At 37.2% G+C, this 24,054-nt stretch overlaps 1 protein-coding gene across 1 annotated transcript in view; it reads left to right on the top strand.

The window, feature by feature from the left end:
• The window catches only part of CCDC40 (coiled-coil domain containing 40), a 114,150-nt gene that overhangs the window by 32,522 nt on the left and 57,574 nt on the right, over positions 1–24,054 (top strand). The window contains exons 8-10 of the mRNA XM_044005216.1: positions 6,787–6,944; positions 7,213–7,335; positions 15,283–15,404. Coding sequence (XP_043861151.1) covers positions 6,787–6,944; positions 7,213–7,335; positions 15,283–15,404 — 403 coding nt within the window. The remainder of the gene's footprint in view (positions 1–6,786; positions 6,945–7,212; positions 7,336–15,282; positions 15,405–24,054) is intronic.

Below are 24,054 nucleotides of genomic sequence, written 5' to 3'. Positions count from 1 at the left end.
GTATTCAAGGAGATGATTTATATGGAAAGTAGGGAAGGAAATAAGTTTTAAAAGATAGGTAAGGGCCTGGTGTTGGAGGCCCTTGAATATATATTTATATGAGTCTATTTTCTATTATCAGAAGCAATAATTTATCAGGTATTATACATTTTAATTATAATAATTTTATTTATGTACTATTTTTTTCTTTCTCACCTGCTCCCCAACTTGAATAGTATTTTTTTAAATGAAAAAAAGTTTTATTAATGTTTTTTTAATTTAGCAACAAACATTTATTTTATTTTTTTCTAGTTACATGTAAAGGTAGTTTTCAACATTCATTTTCATAAGATTTAGAGTTCCAAATTGTTTTCCCTCCCTCCCTCCCTTTCCTCCCCCCTCTACAAGATCACAACCAAGTTATATATGTACAATCCACAAGTGCTCTTTTTATCAGTTCTTTCTATGGGGGTGCATAGTAAGCTTCCTCATTAGTTCCTTGGGATTGTCTTGGATCATTGCACTGCTGAGAATAGTTAAGTCATTCACAATTGCTCATTGAACAATACTGCTGTTACTATGCACAATGTCCTCCCAGCTCTGCTCACTTCACTATACATCGATGTTCATTAGTCTTTCCAGGTTTTTCTGGGATCATCCTGTTTGTCATTTCCTGTAGCACAAGACCATTCCACTACAATCATATAGCACAGCTTTTTCCATCATTCCTCAATTGATGGACATTCCCTTGATTCTCATTGAATAGTATTTTTAAAAAATAAGTTATTGATGTCTTTTGTTTGTTTACATCACCATAGTTCCCTCCAGTATCCCTTCCTCTTCCCCAACCAGAATGTCATCTATGTTGGGTGAAAGATGAAATAACAGGAAACAAAAGCTCTAGTTTCTGAGCATTTGTATTTATTAAGCAATTCATGCCAGTTGCCCAACAAATTAGAACCGCCTTCCTTAGTTTTGGCACTGGACCCCAAATACAGGGAGAGACATTTTTATACACTAAAAACCATCAAATAAGGCCAATTAATTAAAAGGAAACAACCAGGATACATAGGTAATCTGATTTCTAATTGGAGAAAAGATTAGGGAACTTTCCAAAGTGGGAGGGGAAAAGCAACAGATACAATTCCTCACCTTTAGAAAAAGTATTTTTGTACTTCCCCCTAAAGGAACATGGAAACAGTAACTGATTGAATAGTATGGGGCCAGTTTTTAGATAAAACATATGGATTGCTTGAGATATAGAATTATGAGAAAACTACTTGCATCAATCTTTGGATCTGACTGGGTTTCTGATCCTTAGTTAAGGGTCTCTAAACAGTAGGTAGAGGTGGTCCAGTTTCCCAGACATGCAAGGCTAGCTTCAAACAATGCAATAAAAGTTTTCCCTCACAGTTCCCACAACTGAGTAAAGTTTTCTCATAGGACAGATATTGGACTAGACCTCTTAACTGAATAGAAAGGGAACTGAACTAGCTCCAAAATCGAGTCACAAGATGGAGTCAGTATGGTTCATTCAATTACCACAATTAACCACTTGCTGCTCCAATTCCCTTAATTCTTTCAATTTCCCCCTTTTGATTCATGGGAGAATGGGCAGCCCACTCTCCCACCCCTCAATGGATCACTTATCTGTAATCCAAATCTATAAGTTTTTTCATACATTCATAATCAGAATTACTTAAGTCAAGTTACAGACTAAATCTGAGAGGGGAGATTTACATGTTCCCAAGGTGACTGAGAAAACAAAACATATATATAAACACCATAAAGCAAAAGGCAAGAGTAATGGTCATCAACATTCATTAAAATCAAATCTCCTTGTATCCTAGTAACCCACTCCCAATATCCATTTAATCAGCACATTTTGAGTTCCAGATGTCTCATGTAGTTATCTGGTCCTGTAATATCTTCTCTTAGGCATTCTGCAATAGGTTTAATTCTCAGGACAACTCTGAAGGGGACTCTGTTTCTCTGGTTCCAAATCACTTGTAGAGATTCCTAGATAATTCTGCTAAAATTTCCCAGTAATAAGACTTAATTAAGTTTATTACAATCTCTTACATTTGGTTATCCAAACCTGATATTTCAGAGAATTTCAGTTGCTGTTTCTTTCATTACATAAACACTGTTCTTATGTAAGAATCTTTTTTTTAAATTCATTTACATTTTTAAAAAAATTCATGTGGGTCTAAGTTGTAAAATGAACTCTTCTGTCTTTTAAAATCATCAGACAGATAGTTTAAAAATGTGAAAATAATTTTACTTCCTTTACAATAATCAATAAAATTTTATGTGTACAATCCTTAATCTAATTTTGAAAACTTATCACTAAAACATACTCATCTTAAATTTCCATATAAGATATATTTGGAAGCCAATCATATACATATGTATATAGTTCTTAGAGAAAACAGTCTAAGCCTGTTAATTTCTCAAAACTCATTAGTTCATTTACTTGGAAAACCTTTATATTTTATCTTTGTCTTATTACTTTGTCTAATTTACCCTTTTAAAGGATATTATCCTTATATTATAATTTGACCATAAATACAGCTTTAAATTGTAAGATTTTTCATACTAGTAATTCAGAGATGTTCCAGTATCAATCTATTAATTAATAGATTTAGTATTGTACTTAAAAACATCTATTGCTCACCTGCCTTATTACAGAAATTTGCCATGAAAGGAAAAGGAGAGACATAGTTTTAACAATGTCAAGACTTGTCCCTTTAAGGGCACAGACTAGCCTGACATATACCATAACGGGGAAAACTCCCTTAGTTGTGTTTGATTCCAGGTCCAATTCATGTCTGACTGCTATAATCATGTAGTCACAGGATATCAAAAACAAGGCTCAGGTTTAACCAGGTGAGGAAATTTCCTCTTCAGAAAGGAAGTAGTTGTACTATTGACTTCATGACAATTTAGACAACAAAAACTTGAAACAATAGTAAATTATAGTCAAGAGAATTTTTACCTCAAATAGCAAAATTTCACTAAACAAGCTTAGGGCTTGAATATTATTAATTTTCTCATGCCTCCCTAATAATGACATTTCATTTATCCTTTACTTATACATTAAAACTAACCACATACTGAGGCTTTGGGCATACAGCAAATACCTGATACTTGACACATTAATCTGTTACATATCAAGCATATCAGTTTATTAATCAATGCATTCCAATTGCCCAACAAATCGGTACTATATCCCATATTAAAAACAGTAATTTTAAAGACTAAAAGAAGAAAAAGTCAACACAATTGATTAATAAATCAATACAACACCCAAAAAGTCTGAAAATACATGCAATGTATAACACTAATGGACCTTTCACCTCTTGGCTCTTCTTTTAAGCCACGCTTGTTTTTTATAATTTTGCAAGATTCAAATTTGATACTTTTTTTTAGTGTGGTTCATTGGTTTTTTTAAGGTAACATTGTTTTAGTCATGTATCGTTTTTCTTGGCCTTGCTCACTTCACTCTGCTCCAATTCATATAGATCTCACTCTGCTTCTCTCTATTCATCATATTTGTCATTTCACAGTAATATTCCATTATTACAGTAATAATTCAATTATAGCCACATAGCACAATTTATTTTGCTATTCCCCAACTAATAAGCATCTACTTTGTTTCCAGTTCTTTGCTATCACAAAAAGTGCTGCTAAAAATATTTTGGTGTACTTGAGGACTTTCTTCTTATCAATAGCCTTTGAACTTAGTAATAGAATCTCTCAGTCAAAAGGGTATGGACATATTAGACCCTTTATTTACATAATTCCAAATTGCTTTCCATAATGGTTCTAACACTATTAAAACAAAAATCTTCTTTTATCTATCTTTGATCTTTTGTTAATTAAGCTTCTCTACTAATTGAGTTTATGAAAAGTGTTAAATCCTCTGCAATGGACAGAGGATTAATTCAATTGTAGAAATTAAGGATATTAGTTGTTTAAAGGAAATCTTGCCAGAAGTAATCCATCCTAAATGTGATTTGGAGACATGTTTCTGTTGACAAGTAATGGGTCAATTAGAAAATAGTCAACCTAAAATATCAAAATAATAAATGAATTTTAAAATTATGGCATTATGAAAGTCTGTCAAAATGAAAGATAATATTGTAATGATGAGGTCATATAAAGCATGATAATCATCATGACTTTTATGAAAAGGAAAGCTGGAGGACAATAATTTCAGTATTTATCTCATACTATCCAGAGGAAAAGGATGCTGCTGTGATTTTAAATAATCATTTCTCTAGAACAGAAGGACAAACCAGCCAGTTATCATAGTTTTATAGAAATATTCCCAAAGAACATGAAGGTGCTTTGTTATAATTCATTATTTATGCTGCAATTTTCTTGTAGATAATTTGATTTCTTGAGCATCTCCAAACTATCTGTCCAACTTTATTGAATAATATTTCCTTTTACACATGCTGTGTTGTAGGCTAACCAAGCTACTTGAGGCTCTCTGTATTTACCCTGCCCTTTCATGCCTCAGTGACTATTATGCTCTATACCTGGAATGGTTTCCCTATACAAACATACCTTTGCCTGCTGAAAAACTTCTCCTTAAAACCTAGTTCACATGCCCAAAGGGCTATAGAACTGTGAATATCCTTTGATCCAGCAATACCACTGCTAGGTTTATATCCCCAAAATGAGAAAAAGACTTATTTGTACAAAAATATTTATAGAAGCTCTTTTTGTAGTGGCTAAGAATTGGAAAGCAAAAAGATGCCCATCAATTGGGGAATGGGTAAATAAAATGTGGTTTATGATGGTGATAGAATATTATTGTGCTCTAAGAAATGACAAGCAGGATGATTTCAGAAAGGTCTGGAAAGACTTGTATGAACTGATGTATAGTGAAGTGAGCAGAATCAAGAGAACATTGTGCATAGAAGAGACAGCAATATTATTTGATGAACTGTGAATGACTTAACTATTCTCAGCAATACAATGATCCAAGACAATCCCAAAGGACTATTGATGAAAGGTATTACCCACCTCCAAAGAAAGAACTGATATTGATTAAACACAGACTAAAGCGTACTATTTTTCACTTTCATTTTTTTCTTTTATTCAAGTTTTCTTGTACAAAATGAATAATATGGTAATGTTTTACATAATTGCACATGCATAACCCATATCTGATCGGTTACTGCCTCAGAGAGTGGGGAGGGGAGGGAGAGGAGAGATACAATTTGGAACTCAAAACTATAAATAAAGTTTATTATAAAAATATTTATCATTATTATATATGATTATATATAATATAATCAGATGTATACATGTATGTATATATACACATATACACATACACATATATATCTAATACTTCAAGTCTCAACTTTGGCTGTGCTGACCATCTCTAGTCTATCCCATTCACCTTATTGTCTTGGTTCCCAAATTGTGACTGCTTGTTTCTTGTACTAGCTTGCCCAGATAAGGTCAAACCAAATCAAAGCATCATCCTACCATGTGTGAGATTTAAAATTGGATATAAGAGCATTAAACTTCCCTTTAACCTTTCCCTTATATATCTCCCAGACCAGTAAGAGAAAGAAACCTCTGAGCTTTAGTTTAGAAATGGATTACTTAGCTTTTATTGTTTGGGAATTAATTAACCAACAAACAAGGTGATGCTGATTAGAGAAATAGGAAAGTAGAAATACAAATAAATAGTCTTAGATCTAAGTTTAGTCTATATTCCGTATAGAACTCATCAAAAACCCAAGGCCACCTCTGAGGCTGAGAACCGCGTCAAGCACGTGCTATTACAGAGGACCAGGCTGATCACCAAGGACCATGCCGTCGAACCTGAGTCAGCGTGTGTGTGCAGAGCGAGCGAGCAGGCGAGGAGAGAAAAGGCACCACTTCCATTCTCTCCTTGCCTTTAAGCTCGCACCCCGGAAGTGGAGTGCTTAGCAGACTCACGGCTGTTCGTCAGGGTCTCCTCCCCGAAAGGGTGGTCCTTCAAAAACTGGTGTCCTTCAGTTATCGCTAACCAACTCTAAAAGCTTTCACTTTTTACCACACGTGCATTAACCCATTCTTCTGGCTCAATGCCAAACAAGCATTATTTATGATTACAAATTAATAAATTGACATGGTAGGCAGCAAATCAATCATCTTTGAGTTGAGTTAGTGTGAATACATTCACCAGTGAATAACCCAGTGTATTATCACAGTTCCTGGGCCAGAATAGGCACTTGATGAATTCTTATTGATGAATCAATTGATCATGTATCAGTAAATGACACATTTCTGAATCTGAAACTAAAATTGTAAGTACCACAGAGATGAGGCCCATGTAAAGATATTAGACAACTTTCTAACATTACTATACCGATACATCCTATCCCCTCAAGATAGATGTTTCTTCATTAAAAAAATATATTTCCCCTTAAAAGCTGTAGATTTTCCAACATTTCTGCAAAGAGGAATGCTGCAAAATTAAAACAAAACATAGGAAGGAATTCTTATGAATCTAGGAAATGGAACGGTTTATTTCATTTTATGAGGCTAAAACTTCATTTAGTTTTCTTTCATAAGATCATAAGATCTTTGAAGGTTAAGACTGGACTTTTGGATTTAAGTAGTAGGATATCACCCTCATTCCAATGGGATTGGAGGGTCAGAGAAGCCACTATTCTTTACTTCTTGATTTTCAAATATCAGGGAAAAGGTTATTTTGATAAATAACATTCATCTTCTCTCTCTCTCTCTCTCTCTCTCTCTCTCTCTCTCTCTCTCTCTCTCTCTCTCTCTCTCCAGTGGCTTCTCTACAGAGCGAGATGGAGAGCTTGACATTGCGTCTGTTCTACCTGCAGAATATAGACCAGGATGTACGAGATGATATCAGTGTAATGAAACAGGTGGTGAAAAAGGCTGAAGTTGAGAAGCTGAATGCAGAACTTGAGAAGAAAAAGCAGGTAATTGACAAGTTGAACATATATGTAACCATTCCTATTTAGTATATGAAATTTACTAAGGAAGGCTTAAGTTTGATAATAGCATGACTCCTACAGAGAAGAACTGTTGACCTCACTGGACTGGTCTGGTTTGATGGATTTGAGACAAACATCACAGAATAGATGTTTCTTCTCACCTGGATTCTAACCCTACTCTGAATCTTAGTGATCCAATGTCTCCTCTAGGATATATATTTATATTTGTATATCTTGTCTTCTAATTTTTCAGGACCTGTACGTGGACCGGCTCACTAGGAATGCCAACCAGTTAGAAGAGCATATTGCTTTATATGAAGCTCAATTAGCTGCCCAGTCTGAAGACACAAAAACAGTAAGACAAGCAGTGGGTGAGGTAAGAGATCACTTTTAAACTCTAATATGTATATAGCCCTTATCCTGAGAAAATGTGGTTTATAGAAAGAGCACTGAATTTGGACTCAGAAGTCCTCAATTCAAATCTTGGTTCTGCTACTTGCTACTTCTAGGACCCTGAAAACATTGCTTAAATATCTCTGGGCCTCAATTTCCTTATTTGTAAAATAAAAGAATTGAATTATATGATGTGTAAAGTATAAAGCTCTTATGCTATGAACATATTATGTCTTAATTTTTTGTCATCCCAATCAGATAGTAAACTCTTATGTGGCAGGAGTTCTAAATTATTTCTTTTGTATCATCCCACCTAGAACAGTGCCCTACACATAATAAGAATTCAATAAATATGTTTTTCTAAGCTATTGACTCTTTCTTGCATAACTCTCATTTCTTTTCTCAATTTTTCTTCTACCTCTCTTATTTGGATATGAAATCCTTTTTGAGCTCTTCCAAAAGGGCTTTTTGGTCTCAATACCAATTCCTCTTCCCCTTTAAGGCTTTACATGTAGGCATTTTAGCAACTCCTCCTCTGAGTTTATTTTTTGATCCTCCCTCTTACCATAGTAATTTTCTGTGGTGACGGTTCTTTTCTGTTTCTTATTAATATATTTGCCTCTTTTGTGCCTTTTAAAGTTGAGCTCTGCTCCTGAGGTACAGTGTGCACTGTCCCAAGCTTCTCTTGCTGGGGACAGGAGACCAGTCACTGGCTTGCAATTTGCTCACTGCACTAGAGTGGCTCAGCCTAGTTGGGCCTGTTCGGTAGCAGATACCCCAGTTGGCAGATTACCTTCTGGGTTGGGGCTCAGGTCCTCACAATTGCCCTGCTGTGCCACTAGCTTGCTGAGCTAGGACCTCAGGTCTTTAGTTGCTGATGTGTGCTGTGGCTAAGAGCCTTCTGCTGGCTTGCCCAGGCACCCTCTGTGCTAAGCTGTGCTACTCTTTTACTCAGGTGAGACAGACCTTTCCTGAAGACCTTCTAGGTTATCTTAAGCTAGAAGATTGTTTCAGTACATCTTTATATAGGTTTTGCAGCTGCAGAATCTGTGGAGAGGCTTAATTTAACTTTTTTTTTTCCTAGGGAAATTTGGGAATACTCAGGCAAATTTCTTGCTTCTCTTTATCATCTTCATAAATATGTGTTAATTATAAAATTTGTGACCTAAAAGGGTCCTCAGAGGTCATCTAGTATAACCTATACATGAGGGGAAACTCCATTATAACATACCTGACAAATGCTTATCCAGTTTCTACTTGAAGACCTCCAAACAAAGGAATTCACCATCTCCCAAAGAAGCCCCATTCCTCTTTTGTACAGTTCCAATTATTGAGAAGTTTTTCCTAAAGCCAAAGGGTGGAAGTTGCAAAGAGGGAAATCTAGGGGCCGCTCAAAACAAATGGAATCCCTCTTCCATATGATGACCCTTCAAATACTTCAATACAGCTATCATCCTCTCACTCCCAAACCTCCTCTTTTCCAAGCCAAACATGACCATTGCTTCAAATAATCCTTATATGACATGGACTCAAGGGATTACCTTAACCTGTTTACCTTTCTCTGGATGCTCTCTGGCTTATCGATGTATATCTTAGTATCCAGAAGTGAACACAGGACTGGAGAGTCCCAGCAAGGGAAGAGTAGAGAAGCTGCAAACTATCAGCCAGTAATCTTGACTTCAATTCCTGGGAAAATTTTTAAATGGAACAGTAAAGAGATGATTGGTGAATATCTAGATAGGTAAGCAGGGATTACAAAGATCCAGAATTGCTTCATTAGCAAGTCATGCCAGAATTAACCAAGTTGCTCTTTTAGCAATATGGCTACACTAGTAGGTGAGGGGAAAGCTGTTTATATAGTCTACATATATTTTAGCAAGCTTTTTGTTGTTGTTGTTGTTTTTGTTTTTTGTGGGGCAATGAGGGTTAAGATGACTTGCCAGGGTCACACAGCTAGTAAGTATCAAGTATCTGAGGCTGGATTTGAACTCAGGTCCTCCTGAATCCAGGGCCAATGCTCTGTCCACTGTGCCACCTAACCACCCCAAAGCTTTCTTTTTTTTTAATAATACACATTTTTATTTAAAGTTTTGAGTTCCAAATTCTATTCCTCCTCCTGTCCCTTCCATCCTCCCTCCCTAAGACAGTAAGCAATCAGAGAGAGGTTATACATGTGCAATTATTACCATAGTAGTCATTTTGTATAAGCTAACTCAAATAAAAGGAAAAAAATGAAAGACAGTGAAAAAAAAAGTATGCTTCAGTCTGTGTTCAATCAACATCAGTTCTTTCTTTGGAAGTGGATGCTATGACAATCCTTTGGGATTGTCTTGGATCATTGTATTGCTAAGAATAGTTAAGTCGTTCACAGTTCTTCATCAGACAATATTACTGTCATTGTGCACAATGATGTCCTGGTTCTTAGCAAAGCTTTTGATAACTATCTCATATTATTCATGTGGGGAAATAGAGAGATACAGGATAGATACTAATACTATCAGGTGATTTTGAAATAGGTTGGATGGTTTCAGAAGTAGTAATTAATGCAAAAATTCTTTGATAGGGGAACCCAGAGATCTGTTTTTGGCCCTGTGTTCTTTAACATTTTTATCAGTAACTTGGATAAAGGCATCAGTGGCATTTTCATCAAACTTGCAGATGATACAAAGCTGGGAGAATATTAAAACACTAGGTGACAGTTAGGATTCCAAAGGACCTTGACAGCCACAGGGTATGAGGCAGAGGAACATTCTGAGTTCTTCGGGACATTCCATTTTTTCCTGTTCAAAGGCTAGAAACAAAAAAAAAGAAAATAGTTTCTACTTTCAAGAAGATTATTGTTTAATGGGGAGGACAATAAGTACATAAATTAAAAAAAAATAAAAAGAGCATAAATACAAAGTAGTTAAATAAAAGTTGGGGAGGGAGGGAAGGTACGAGTAGCTCGGGGTTCAGAAAAGGCTTCATAAAGAAGATGGGCCTCGGGGCAGCTAGGTGGCGCAGTGGATAAAGCACTGGCCCTGGATTCAGGAAGACCTGAGTTCAAATCCGACCTCAGACACTTGATACTTACTAGCTGTGTGACCCTGGGTAAGTCACTTAACCCTCATTGCCCCCCATCCCCAAAAAAGAAGAAAATAGGCCTTGAAGTTAGAGAAGTTTTCTATGAGAAGTAGAAGCAGAGTACATTACAGAAATGGGAGATGATCAGTACAAAGGCATGAAGATGACAGATGAAGGGCCACTTGTGAGCATCAGAGAGAAAGCCATTTTGGCTGAATCATAGATTGTGGGAGGGGGAAATAATTCCTAATATGCCTGGGGCCAGGTTTTGTGAGGCTTTAAAATCTAAACAAAGACATAAAGATAATATGAAGTTAGTAGAGGTTATTAAAAAGAGGAATAATATAGTTGGATCTGCATTCAAGGGCAAACAAACAAAAGGATCTTAATCACAGCACAGATCAGGAGTTGAGTACCTGAGGTCCTAGCTCAGCAAGCTAGTGGCATAGCAAGCCAGTTGTGAGGCCTCCAGCCCCAACACAAAAGGCAATCTTCCAGCTGGGATATATGCTACCCAACAGGCCCAATAGGCTGGACCACTCCAGTGCAGTGAGCAAGCTGCAAGCAGCTGAGGCCTCAGAGCAGAAAGCCAGTGACTGGGCTCCTGGCCCCCACTGAACACTGTACTCCAGGAGTAGAACTCAACCTTAAAAGGCACATAAGTAGCTAAAATATGAATAAGAAACAGAAAATAACCCTCACCATTGAAAATTATTATAGTGACAGGGAGGATCAAAATATAAACTCAGAAGAAGGGACAGCAATGCCAAAATACCTACATGTGAAGCCTTAAAGGGGAAGAGAAATTGGTCTTGAGACCAAAATGCCCTCTTGAAAGAGTTCAAAAGAATTTCATAAAAACAATAAGAGAGGTAGAAGAAAAATTGGAAAATAAATGAGATTTATGCAAGAGAGAGTCAATAGCTTGGGGAAAGATGGACAAAAATTGACTGAGGAAAACCAACTCATTAAAAAAATGCAATTAGCCAAATGGAAAAGGAGGTACAAAATAGTTCCTTAAGAATCAGAATGGGCAGGTGGAAGCTATTGACTCAATGAGACAAGGGAAAGAAGTAAAGCAGAATCAAAGAACATAAAAGTAGAAGAAAACATAAATACTTCTTCAGAAAACAACAGAACTGGAAAATAGATTCAGGATGGGACAATCTAAGAATATTGGGAAACATGAGGATTATCTGAGGACCATGATCCAAAAAGAGCCTAAGAAGCATATTTCATAACATCATCAAGAAGAACTGCCCAATGTCTTTGAACAGTCCTCCTGAATCCAGGGCCGGTGCTCTATCCATCGCGCCACCTAGCTGCCCCCTCAGATGAATATTTTTTAAAAATAATGACTGGGGGCAGCTAGGTGGCTCAGTGGATAGAGCACCGGCCCTGGAGTCAGGAGTACCTGAGTTCAAATCCGGCCTCAGACACTTAACACTTACTAGCTGTGTGACCCTGGGCAAGTCACTTAACCCCAATTGTCTCACTAAAAAAAATAAAATAAAATAATGACTGCCCAGATTAACAGAGGAAGAAATAAAATCCTTAAATATGCCCATTTTTAAAAAAGAAATTGAACAAGTCATCGATGAACTCCATAAGAAAAAATTCTCCAGGGCCAGATGGGTTTACAAGTGAATTCTACAAAACATTTAAAGAACAATTAATTCCAATACTATACAAACTATGTGGTAAAATAGATGAAGAAGGAATCCTAACAAACTCCAACATGGGACTGATACCTAATCCAGGAAGAGCAAAAACAGAGAAGGAAAGTTATAGACCAATCTCTCTAATGATTGTTAACATAAAAAATCTAAATAGAAAATTAGCAAAGAGATTAAAGCAATTTATCACCAGGATAATACATTATGACCAGGCAGGATTTATACCAGAAATGCACGACTGGTTCAATATTAGGAACACTATCAACATAATCAACCACATCAAAAACAAGACTAACCAAAATCATATAATTACCTCAATAGATGCAGAGAAAGCTTTTGACAAAATACAGCACCCATTCCTGTTAAAAACACTGGAGAGCATAGGAATAAGTGGGACTTTCTTTAAGATGATAAACAGTATCTATCTTAAACCATCAGCACACATTATATGTAATGGGGATAAATAAAAAGCATTCCCAGTCAGATCAGGGGTGAAACAAGGATGTCCCTTATCACCACTATTATTTAATATTGTACCAGAAAGGTTAGCTTTAGCAATAAGAGAAGAAAAAGAAATTGAAGGAATTAGAATAGGCAAGGAAGAAACAAAACTATCACTCTGGACGATACTTAGAGAAAACTAAAGAATTAATTTAAAAACTGCTTGAAACAATGAACAACTTTTAGCAAAGTTGCAGGATAGAAAATAAACACTCATAAATCATCAGCATTTCTATATATGACCAACAAAGTCCAACAGCAAGAGATAGCGAGATAAATTCCCTTTAAAATAACTATAGACAATATAAAATATTTGGGAGTCCACCTGCCAAGGCAAACCCAGGAACTATATGAACACAATTGCAAAACACTTTTCACACAAATAAAATCAAATCTAAACAAATGGAAAAATATAAATTGTTCAGGGGTAGGCCATGCTAATATACTAAACATGACATTTCTACCTAAATTAATTTACTTATTCAGTGCCATACCAATCAAACTACCAAAAATGATTTCATAGAGCTAGAAAAAATAATAACAAATTTCATATGGAAGAACAAAAGGTCAAGTATATTAAGGGAATTAATGGAAAAAATACAAAGGAAAGGGGCAGCTAGGTGGCACAGTGGATAGAGCACCGGCCCTGGACTCAGGAGGACCTGGGTTCAAATCTGGCCTCAGACACTTAACACTTACTAGCTGTGTGACCTTGGGCAAGTCACTTAACCCCAATTGCCTCACCCCTCAAAAAAAATACAAAGGGAAGGTGGTGTAGCTGTACCAGATCTAAAACTATATTATAAAGCAGCAATCATCAAAACTGTTTGGTACTGGCTAAGAAATAGAGATGTGGATCAGTGGAATAAATTAGGTATATAAAACACAGCAATCTCCTGTTTGATAAACTCAAAGATTTTAGTCTCCAAGATAAGAACTCACTATTTGACAGAAAATTCTGGGAAAACTGGAAAATAGCATGGCAGAAACTAAGCATAGACCAACATTTTATATCATACACCAAAATAAAGTCAAAATGGGTACATGATCTAGACATAAAGGGTGATGCCATAGGCAAATTAGAAAAGGAAGGAATAGTGTACTTGTCAGATCTATGGAGGGGGGAAGAATTTATGACTAAAGATGAGCTAGGGAACATTAGCAAAGGCAGAGTGGAGCATTTTGACTACATTAAAAAGGTTTTGCACAAACAAAACCAATGCAAACAAGATGAGAAATAAAGCAGAAATCTGGGGAATAATTTTTATAGCCAGTGTATCTGACAAAGGCCTCATATCTAAAATAAATAGAGAACTGAATCAAATCTATAAGAATACAAGTCATTCCCCATCTGAGAAATGGTCAAAGGATATGAATGGGCAGTTTTCAGATGAAGAAATTAAAACTATTTACAGCCATATGAAAAAATGTTCTCAATCACTACTGATTAGAGAAATGCTAATTAAAATTACTCTGAGGTACCACCTCATACCTATCCAATTGGATAATATGACAAAAGAAGAAAATGATAAATGCTGGAGATGTGGGAAAATTGGAACACTAATGCACTGTTGGTGGAGGTATGAACTGATCCAACCATTCTAAAGAGCAATTTGGCACCGTGCCCAAAAGGCTATAAAATTGTGCATACCCTTTGACCCAGGAATACCACTACTATGTCTATATCCCAAAGAGATCATCAAAAAGGGAAAGTGACCCACATGTACAAAAATATTTAGAACTGATCTTTTTTGTGATGACAAAGAATTGGAAATGGAGGGGATGTCCATTAATTGGGGAATGGCTAAACAAACTGTGGTATATGAATGTAATAGAATTCTAGTGTGGTATAAGAAATGATAAGCAGATGGATTTCAGAAAAACTGGAAAGACTTACATGAAGTTCTGCTGATGAAATGAGAGCAACTCCAACATGACTAAACAGTTTTAAAATGTCTTTTTTTTTTTTTTTGGTGGGGCAGTAAGGTTAAGTGACTTGCCCAGGGTCACACAGTTAGGAAGTATCAAGTGGCTGAGACCGGATTTGAACTCATCTTTTCCTGAATCCAGGGCTGGTGCTTTATCCACTGTGCCACCTAGCTGCCCCTAAAATGTCTAATTGACAGGTAGTGATCCAGGAGAAAATAACTTATGGGAAGACTGTGGATTGGATAAATTGATCTGTGAAGCATTTGCATGAAATGATAATTAACCACGTGGAGCTGATGAGGTCCACCAAGAGAAAGTGTAAAGAAGCTCAGATCAGAACCTCAGGAAACACCTAGATTTAGAGACCATGATGGATTTTGATTTTTTTTTTAAATAAAATATTTTTTTTCCTGTTACATGTAAAGATAGTTCTCAAATTTTGTTTATACAAGCTTTCCAATTTCAGATTTTTCTCCCTCCCTCCCCCCTCCTCTAGACAGCAGGTAATCTGATATAGGTTATGTGTGTGTGTGTGTGTGTGTGTGTGTGTGTGTGTGTGTGTGCATGATGGATTTTGATGAGCCAGAGAAGGAGACTGAGGAGTGGTGATGGGTGTAGGAAGAGAAATAGAAGAGGGTAGAATATGTAAGAGTTCAGAATGGTTATTTATTTGTTTATTTTTACTTTATTCTTAGGTAAAATGAACATCCAAACTCTATTTGTAAACTAAACTTCCTGTCTTCTGATGCTATTTTTCGCAGGCCTGCACGGAAATAGACTCTATCAACTTGGAGAAAAAACAACTGTTACAGAATTGGTCAACCAGTTTGGTCGGAATGAAACATCGAGATGAAGCCTACACTGCTATCTTAGAAGCACTCAGGTATGGGGGCTGACAACAGGCAGAGGAAGAATACCTGTCAACCTCTTTATGTTATTTTGGTAGGGATTAAGACTAAGAAATGACAAAGCTCTTCTATCAAGGTAAGACTTCTTTATTAGCCTAACAAAAATTCTTATCCCACTTAGGACCAATGCTGGCAGTTGTTGTTCAGTCATTTTTCAGTTGTGTCTGTCTCTTCATGACTCCATTTGAGGTTTTCTTGACAAAGATACTGGAGTGCTTTGCCATTTATTTCTCCATTTCATTTTACAGATGAGAAATTGAGGCAAGCAGGGTTAAATGACTTGCCCAGGGTCACACAGCTAGTAAGAGTCTGAGGCCAGATTTGAACTCAGGAAGATGAGTCTTCCTAAATCCTGGCCTGACACTCTACTGTGCCAACTAGCTGCCCTCATACTGGTGTATGATGGTAGCAAAGACACATTAACTCTGTGTCCTGTTCTGTAAATATCACCCAATGGCCTTCTCATGCTGGTAATGCCTCTACCCTAGGACCTCCTCACCGTATTGGTGAGTTCCTCCATGGAGCAAACTACTCCTGCCAACCATGCTCACTTCTTCTTCTTCTTCTTCTTCTTCTTCTTCTTCTTCTTCTTCTTCTTCTTCTTCTTCTTCTTCTTTTGTGAGGCAGTTGGGGTTAAGTGACTTGCCCAGAGTCACATAGTAAGTGTCAAGTGTCTGAGGTCAGATTTGAACTCAGGTCCTCCTGACTCCAGGGCCGGTGCTTTATCCACTGCACCACCTAGCTGCCCCAACCATGCTCATTTCTAACCCAGCTTAGTTTACTTTCCACCTTGCTCACTCCTTGCTTTACAGGTCCTTTTTATGTGTGGTCTCTTCCCTAAGCTGTCCTTTTTACTCCTGTATATATTCCTAGCACTTAGTACAGTGTCTTGGAAATAGAAAGCACTAAATGAATATTTTATCTAATCTTATCTAAATATAATCATAATTCTCATCTACTAAACAAAGTATAAGTCATATAGTGTAACTAATTAAAGCATTTTGAAGATATAAGGTACTCTGTAAATACTAATAAGAATAGGACATAATTAAAGACCAACCTGAGCCTTCTTCATGTATTTATTCTAGTAACTAGTCAACATAGGGTACTAACTCTTTGATTCTATCTGTAATAGGATCTCCCAAGACAAAAGACTGGATTCGGAGAAATATTACTCAGTGTTAGGTTGGGAAGGGTGGGGCTGGGCCTAGTCTCCCTAAATGTTTCTTCTCTTTATCACAATGGTAAGGACAGTAACATGAGGTCATCATTATTTGACAGCTTGGCATACTTACTTTCTCTTGGCAGTGATATGTTAATTACTATTCATTTTTTTTCTCTCTCCTTCCCTCTTTCAGAGCCTCCCCCCACCCCTTCTACCTCTCTTCCTCTCATTCTGGCTCTCTCTCTTTTTCTCCCTTCTTGCCATTTTCTTTTTATGCTAATTAGATAGCTGCACAAAAATAATTATGATGTGATGTAATATATTCTTATTCAGGACTACTAGTTATTGTAAAAGGAAGAAATGGACAGCTGGTAGAAACATATCATAGATGCATTGTCAGATTCTGGATTATAAAATGCAGCCTGACCTTGAGTCATTTTTTCTGGTCTTAGTCTTTTCTAATTTTGCTTAAAATTCTAGGTAGAATTTTGACCCAGTATTTCTAGCTGCAGGCTAGCCCCCTACAACCTTAGTCCCTGACAGTGAGGATTTTATCCTCCTGCCTAGCGAGTCCCCACGGAGAAAATCCCAATAATTGGTTTCCAAGATTTTGTTCATTCTTGAGTTCTTTAAAAGTGCATACTGTGCATAATCAGCAAAATGCTTTCATACTCAAATTTCCTAGGAGGATTAAAAAAGGGGAAAAAATACTCATTTGGGGAAATAAAGCTCTTTTTTTTTTTTTACTTCATTTCCACCATCTGTTTGATACCTTCACATTTATTCATTCTCTTTGTTTTAATCTCTGAACTGAGAGGAAAGAAAAAGCGCTGTTTTATTTCCCTTTTCTCCCCAAATCATCAAGTTTCTGATAAGGTTCTGTTTGGGGATGTTTGTATCTATTTTTTTGGATTTCATGGTTCCAGAAGAACATGCCAAAGTATACTTTGGGGACAAATAATGTGATGGTGGTCAACTGGCATTTGTAAGATCAAGGAACCGGGGCAGATGTTCACAAAAAACCAGAATCTTATTGTTGGAAGGGACCTCAAGGATCATCTAGTCCAGTGTTCTCCTATCAATAAAAAATTTTTCAGCACATGGCTCCCATTAGCACATATTTGCTTACTTATAAATTATTACATGTACTGTTATTCTAATAATTATGGACACAAAAAAGGATAACATAAAGATGAAATAATATTTCAAAAATAATCACTTAAAAGCCCTGCCTTCAGCAAAAACCTTTCCTGGTTCTTCTTAATTTATTGCTTTCCCTCTGAAACTACCCCCAACTTATCTAGTATATATCTTGTTTGCACATAGTTGTGTTCATGGTGTTTCCCTATTAGAATGTGGACTTCTTGAGAGCAAGGACTATTTTTTGCCTTTTTTTAGCTAATGCCTGGCACATAGTAGGCACTTAACAAATGCTATTTTATTGACTCACTCATATTTTATTTATTAATGGTACAAAAGATCTTTTTTGCTCTAACTAAAAAGATCATCATTAATCTTTTTAGTGAGAGCAATGTGATTGAACAGGCTTTGTTATTTTTGAAAATGTTGATATGATACTTTGCAATAGAAAGATTTGAAAGTCAGGTTGTAAGTTCAGGTTATTTTGAGACTTGGTCTCAATGGTTGAGCCATGTACTGTAAAGATGACTGACCTATATGTGGAATGGATAACTATCTGATCTGGAATCTGACCCATTCTGTCTTCAAAGAAGAGGCAAATGGAAAGAATCTTTTTTTTTTAATAGGGTTTTTTGTTTTGTTTTGTTTTGTTTTTTGTGGGGCAGTGAGGGTTAAGTGACTTGCCCAGGGTCTCACAGCTAGTAAGTGTCAAGTGTCTGAGGCCGGATTTGAACTTAGGTCCTTCTGAGTTCACCAGGGCCGGTGCTTTGTCCACTGCGCCACCTAGCTGCCCCCAAATGAAAAGAATCTTGAAGAAAGTATCCAAAACTCATAAGCAGAGGGTGGAAGACTTCAACAGACATTTAGATATGAATGTTAAATTAATTTATGAATTATACTAAATTTAGATATGAATGTTAAAATATTCCCAAAGTCAGCTGGAAAAAATAGACTCCTGCAGCCTTCAGTGTTGTGGCCCTGAGGAAGAGGACTTAATTCTGGATAACTGTGTCATGTTCTAAAAATGGAGTAAATATTCTATAAATTGCAGTATCCATCATTGTGGAGAGTAAGAGGAGAACTGTGCTGGTACGGCCAGCAGTCTAGCAAGGAGTGGCAGGCAGGATCTAGACTCTTGGTGGCTAAGCAATCTCTTCTTCACTCTAATCCTACCTTCTAGAACAGTATTGGGCTGGAACACACATCAAGCATCTGTTGTCTTGGGATAAGAGAGGTTTTGGATAAAAGCTTTTTTCTTTTGTTGTTCTCAAGATGGGCAGTGATAGAGGTGGTAATCCTTAACTTACTCTTTCCAAGTTTTACTCTCTTCCATCAAATACTGGTTAGAGAAATGACATTCACCAATACCTCGTACACCTCCTTAACAGGTATGTGGTAAACAAAAATTGGGGAAGTTTTACATATTACAATATTCTATAATTGCAGTATCCATCATTGTGGAGAGTAAGAGGAGAACTGTGCTGGTACGGCCAGCAGTCTAGCAAGGAGTGGCAGGCAGGATCTAGACTCTTAGTGGCTAAGCAAACACTGGAAATCAAGGGGTATTGTAGGGTATTCTTACATGTCTGGGGCTCCAGGGAAATCTCCAGTTTGCAAAGTTGGTGATTGTCTCAGTGGCCTCACTTCAGCTCCCCCCAGGAACTGGCCACAAAGCATCTGTCAGCCAACCAGAAGTCATGTCTCCTTCCCCATACACAGCATGTAGCTTTACAGTGGTGGTCTTCAGGAAAAACTGCCCCAGACTTGGGTGGAAATGGAGTTAGGTTGTCAGAGCTAGGAAAAAAAAAAAAGATATCATAAAAGATATATAGATCCCAATGAAAGAAATACATCATTGGCTATGCTTATTATTCCTTTTGTTTTGTTTTGTTTTGTTTTGCAGGGCAATGAGGGTTAAGTGACTTGCCCAGGGTCACACAGCTAGCAAGTGTCAAGTGTCTGAGGCCGCATTTGAACTCAGGTCCTCCCGTATAGAGGGCTGGTGCTTTATCCACTGTGCCACCTAGCTGTCCCCAATACTTCTTTTTTTAAAAAACATTTTTTTATTCTAAACAGTCACCCAAAAAGAGCATTTCTGTATATACAGCAGAATTTTAAAAAGAGGATTGTGAATCTGTTTCATATCACAAACTTATTTTAAAAAGTATATAGTAAATTCCACATATTACACCTCACTTGTCTATATCTCTTTCTGAACTTCCTTCTGTGCGTACAAAAAAAAAATTCAATGTCTTCTCTTTGTTTCTGATACTATTATTAATCCCCCTCTTCTTTATCCTCCTCCCCTTAAAAATTAGGAGAAAGTTAAAAAAACCCAACAATCTCTTGTAACAAATACGTATAGTCAAGCAAAGTGAATCCATCTAGTAGCTGTGTCCAAAATTGTCTTTTTCTGCACCTTAAGTGCATTACCTCTCAGTCAAGAGGTGGGTGACAAGTTTCCCCAGATGTTCTCTGTAGGCATGGTTTATCATTGCATTGAATTTTTGAGTTCTTAAGTCTTTCAAAACTGTTTTTATTTACAATGTTGGTATCCTTATGTAAACTGTTCTCCTGAATTGGCTTGCTTCATTCAGTCTCAGTGTGTCCTCCCACGATTCTTTGAGACTATCTCTTTTATCATTTCTTACAGCAAAATCATATTCCGTTACATTCAAATAACAAAATTTGTTCAGCTGTTCCCCAAACATCAACCTAAGGGACCTCCTTGGATTCTAGTTATTTTTTCTTTTAATTCACTCCTTCTGGATCTGGAAGTTTGCTTTTGTTTGTTTGTTTTGTTTTTGCTCTCTGGTATTTTCTTCTCTCCAGACCCAGTTATTTCCCCATTGAGTTTGATGTATTTTTATCCTAAAATCTGTGTCACTTCTTCCTCCTTCCAACATTAGTGTATTTCTTTTATCTTCCTTTCTCTTAAAACCCCGAGAGCAAAACAAATCTACCCCTAGGTCTTCTGTTTTTATTTAACTCCCTCAAACACCCTTTTGAAGATATTGAATTCTGAAGGAATGCTTGTTTTTAATCCCCTATTAAAATATTAGCATTATATATCATATAGGTTCTTTCAATGAATAAAATTAGATTGCTAAGTTTCTTTTGACTCATGTGTTTGCATTTTAAAGCTCCTGCTCAGGGGCAGCTAGGTGGCACAGTGGATAGAGCACTGGCCCTGGAGTCAGGAGTACCTGAGTTCAATTCTGGCATCAGACACTTAACACTTACTAGCTGTGTGACCCTGGGCAAGTCACTTAACCCCAATTGCCTCACCACCCCCCCCCCAAAAAAAAAAAAACCAAAGCTCCTGCTCACCTAGTTTTTTCTTTAGAAATGCTTGAAAGTTCCTTATTCCAATAAAGTTATATTTTTTTCCCTGTTGGATTATATTCAACTTTACAGGATAAATTATTCTTGGCCATTAAGTTATATGGTTTGCCTTTTGGAATATTGGCGACAGCTACCAGACTTGCTATTGGATAGCTTACATTTATTTTTTCAATCTTGATTTTTCTTTCTAATATTTTTTGCAGTGTCATGGAAGTCATTGATTTCTGTTTGATCTATTGCTTGTTTTCAAGTAGTCCATTACTTGGTTAAAGCTTTCTCTTATAGACTACTTAATCTTCCAATTCTTTCCTCCTGAACTTTTTTTATGTATATAGTCTTTGTGAAATATAATTTTCCCCTTTGTCTCTGCTTGTAGTTATTATAGAGTTATTTACTCCTTTTGGGGGGGGGAGCAGGGGGAGAATCTTTCAATCTACAATGAATTTTTTACATTGGTCAGCATTTTCTTAGGTTTGGTTATCTCTCCAGCCTTAGTTCCTAAACTAGGGCTTTAGCCAGGACCAGAATTCACTCATTGCTATGCTTTTGGATAGTTTTGTCAGCCTTTGTTGGGTTTGCCCTGAATCACCTGGATTCCTGCACTGATCTCTAACCTTCTGGAGTTAGGCGTCTCTGGATCTTTGATGTTCAGCTTTCTCTATGGCATCCCAGGAAAGAATACTAAGGTCCTTAAACACCTGAGCTCCTGGGATGTCCAAGTCTTAGCCTTGCTGTCATGATACCCTGCAGATCCTAGTGGTTTCCAATGCCTCCTCTCTGGGGATTTCTCACCACCTCAGTGCTTTCTCAGGAAGGTTCTCTACTTTTGTTGCCTCTAGAAAAAAGATCTTGCAGACAATTGTCTCTGCTTTGGTTCTGGCTTTGCAGGTATCACTGGTAGCTATAGCATAAAATAAGAAAAGGAAATCGAGCAAATAAGCATAGGCAAAAAAGAAGCAAAACTATCAATTTTTTTTTTTTTTTGGTGAGGCAATTGGGGTTAAGTGACTTGCCCAGGGTCACACAGCTAGAAAGAGTGGAGAGTCAAAGAAGCGAATGGTGACACATATAAAATTTAGAAAACCCAAAAGGCAAGGTTGTTTTAAGCGTGTGTACTCTTTTTATTTCTTTATTTATTTATTCATTTTTGGTGAGGCAGTTGGGGTTAAGTAACTTGCCTAGGGTCACACAGCTAGTAAGTGTAAAGGTCTGAGGTTGGATTTGAACTCAGGTCCTTCTGAATCCAGGGCTGGTTCTCTATCCACTGTGTCACCTAGCTGCCCCTTAAGTGTGTGTACTCTTAAGCAGCGAAAAGACTAAAAAAATTTATTTCCCCCAAGACTAGGTTCCAATATGAACCCCTCCTTAGTGTCTCCAGAAAAATTAATATAGATACATAGATTTATTTTTTAAATCCCTAGGCAGTTGGTCACACCAGTTTATATTTGTTCTTTCCACCTGCTATTTCAGGGAGCTAGTTATGCCATATATTCTTGGAATTCAGCAAATTTGGAGTCCCCAAACTAGGAAAGAAATTTTGTTCTTTCTTTAGCCACTGAGCAGGGATTGGTTGACTGATTCCTCTGCTTTATAGTACACTCTGTAAAAAATAAACACCCCCCACAAAACAAACAAACAAACAACCCTGGCAATCACTGTATTTTTTCCATATAGCAAAAGCACCTGTTCATTTCCCCATAAAAGTAGTTTATCTTTATGTGGAAACAAAATTTACTATAATTGTTTAAAAAACAAATATGCAAAAAAAGCAGAAAACTCCAAACAGTAAGTGATGCTGCTTTGCCAAGGCAGGAATGAGAGTAGGGGATAGGGGAAGGAAGCCAAGGGTAGATAAATACATCAATTCACAGCAATGCTCAGCAGCAGGGAGATTCAAACATACAGCTAGTTTTGTTCAATCAAATCACTCCTTAAGTGGATCAATGAGCCAGGAAAGGCTTCAACTGCTCCCTGTTATAAATCAATCTGAGACTTGATTTGCAATCAGCTCCCACCTCTGGTAAGGGTCTTCACCCCATTACAGAGTTCCAATTGTACTTGACCACGTGACTATAGACCATCTTCCAACCTCTATTTCGACCTAGAAAAACTACACTTCCCAGCAGTCCATGGAGCTACACCATGTTTTTCATTTGTTTGTTTCAAAGATTCTACCCAGCTCTAGTTTTCTTGGGAAATTTTTTTACCCTTTAGAATTATATTCAGTTTTGCTCCCAACCCCACCCCTGCTGCTCCATTTCCCCAACCAGATGCCATTTATTATTCTATGCAGAACTGGAACATCAGGAAGATACACAGATGGTCACTTGGAGACTGTGGTCCAACAGACCTCAGTACCAGTTAGTGTTCAGGTTTGAAGTGATCTTCCTTTGGCCAGGGTCCTAGAAATGGGGTTTGTCAACTTCATGTTAAATTTACCAAGGAGAGCTTCAGCTACAGGTTTATTCAGCTTCTTGCACATGTAGAGTACTGCTGTGGGGCACTTGTCCCAGTGGGTCTGCAGCTCAATCTGGGCCAGTATCTGGTTGCTAAAGGAGTTGGCATGGTCCATGGCACAGCCAGAGTTGACTAGCTGTGAGGGCTTGAACTAGGGTGGTAACTGAAGATAGGGAAGGAGTCATACATGAGAGAGGTTCTAAAGGTGGAATATGGCAACTGATTATGTGGGGTGAGTGAAAGTGAGAAATCCGAGATGGCACCAAGGAGGTGAACTAGATGTCTGGGAGGATGCTTTTGATATATGGAAGTTAGAAAAATGGGAAGGTCTAGGGGAAATTATCTTCCCAATTCTAATCTGTTTTGGACATGTTGACTTTGAGATGTCTCTGGGCTATCAAGTTTGAAATGTCCAATAGGAAGTTGGTGATGTGGGCTTGGAGCCCAGGAGAGAAGAGGATAGGGCCAGCTATATAGATCTGTGAATCAGCTATAATTGAATCCACAGGAGGTAATGA

The sequence above is a fragment of the Dromiciops gliroides genome, chromosome 4, assembly GCF_019393635.1.
Source record: "Dromiciops gliroides isolate mDroGli1 chromosome 4, mDroGli1.pri, whole genome shotgun sequence".
NCBI lineage: Eukaryota > Metazoa > Chordata > Mammalia > Microbiotheria > Microbiotheriidae > Dromiciops > Dromiciops gliroides.
Note: the sequence above shows the minus strand (reverse complement) of the source record. Positions and strands in the feature narration are given on the sequence as shown.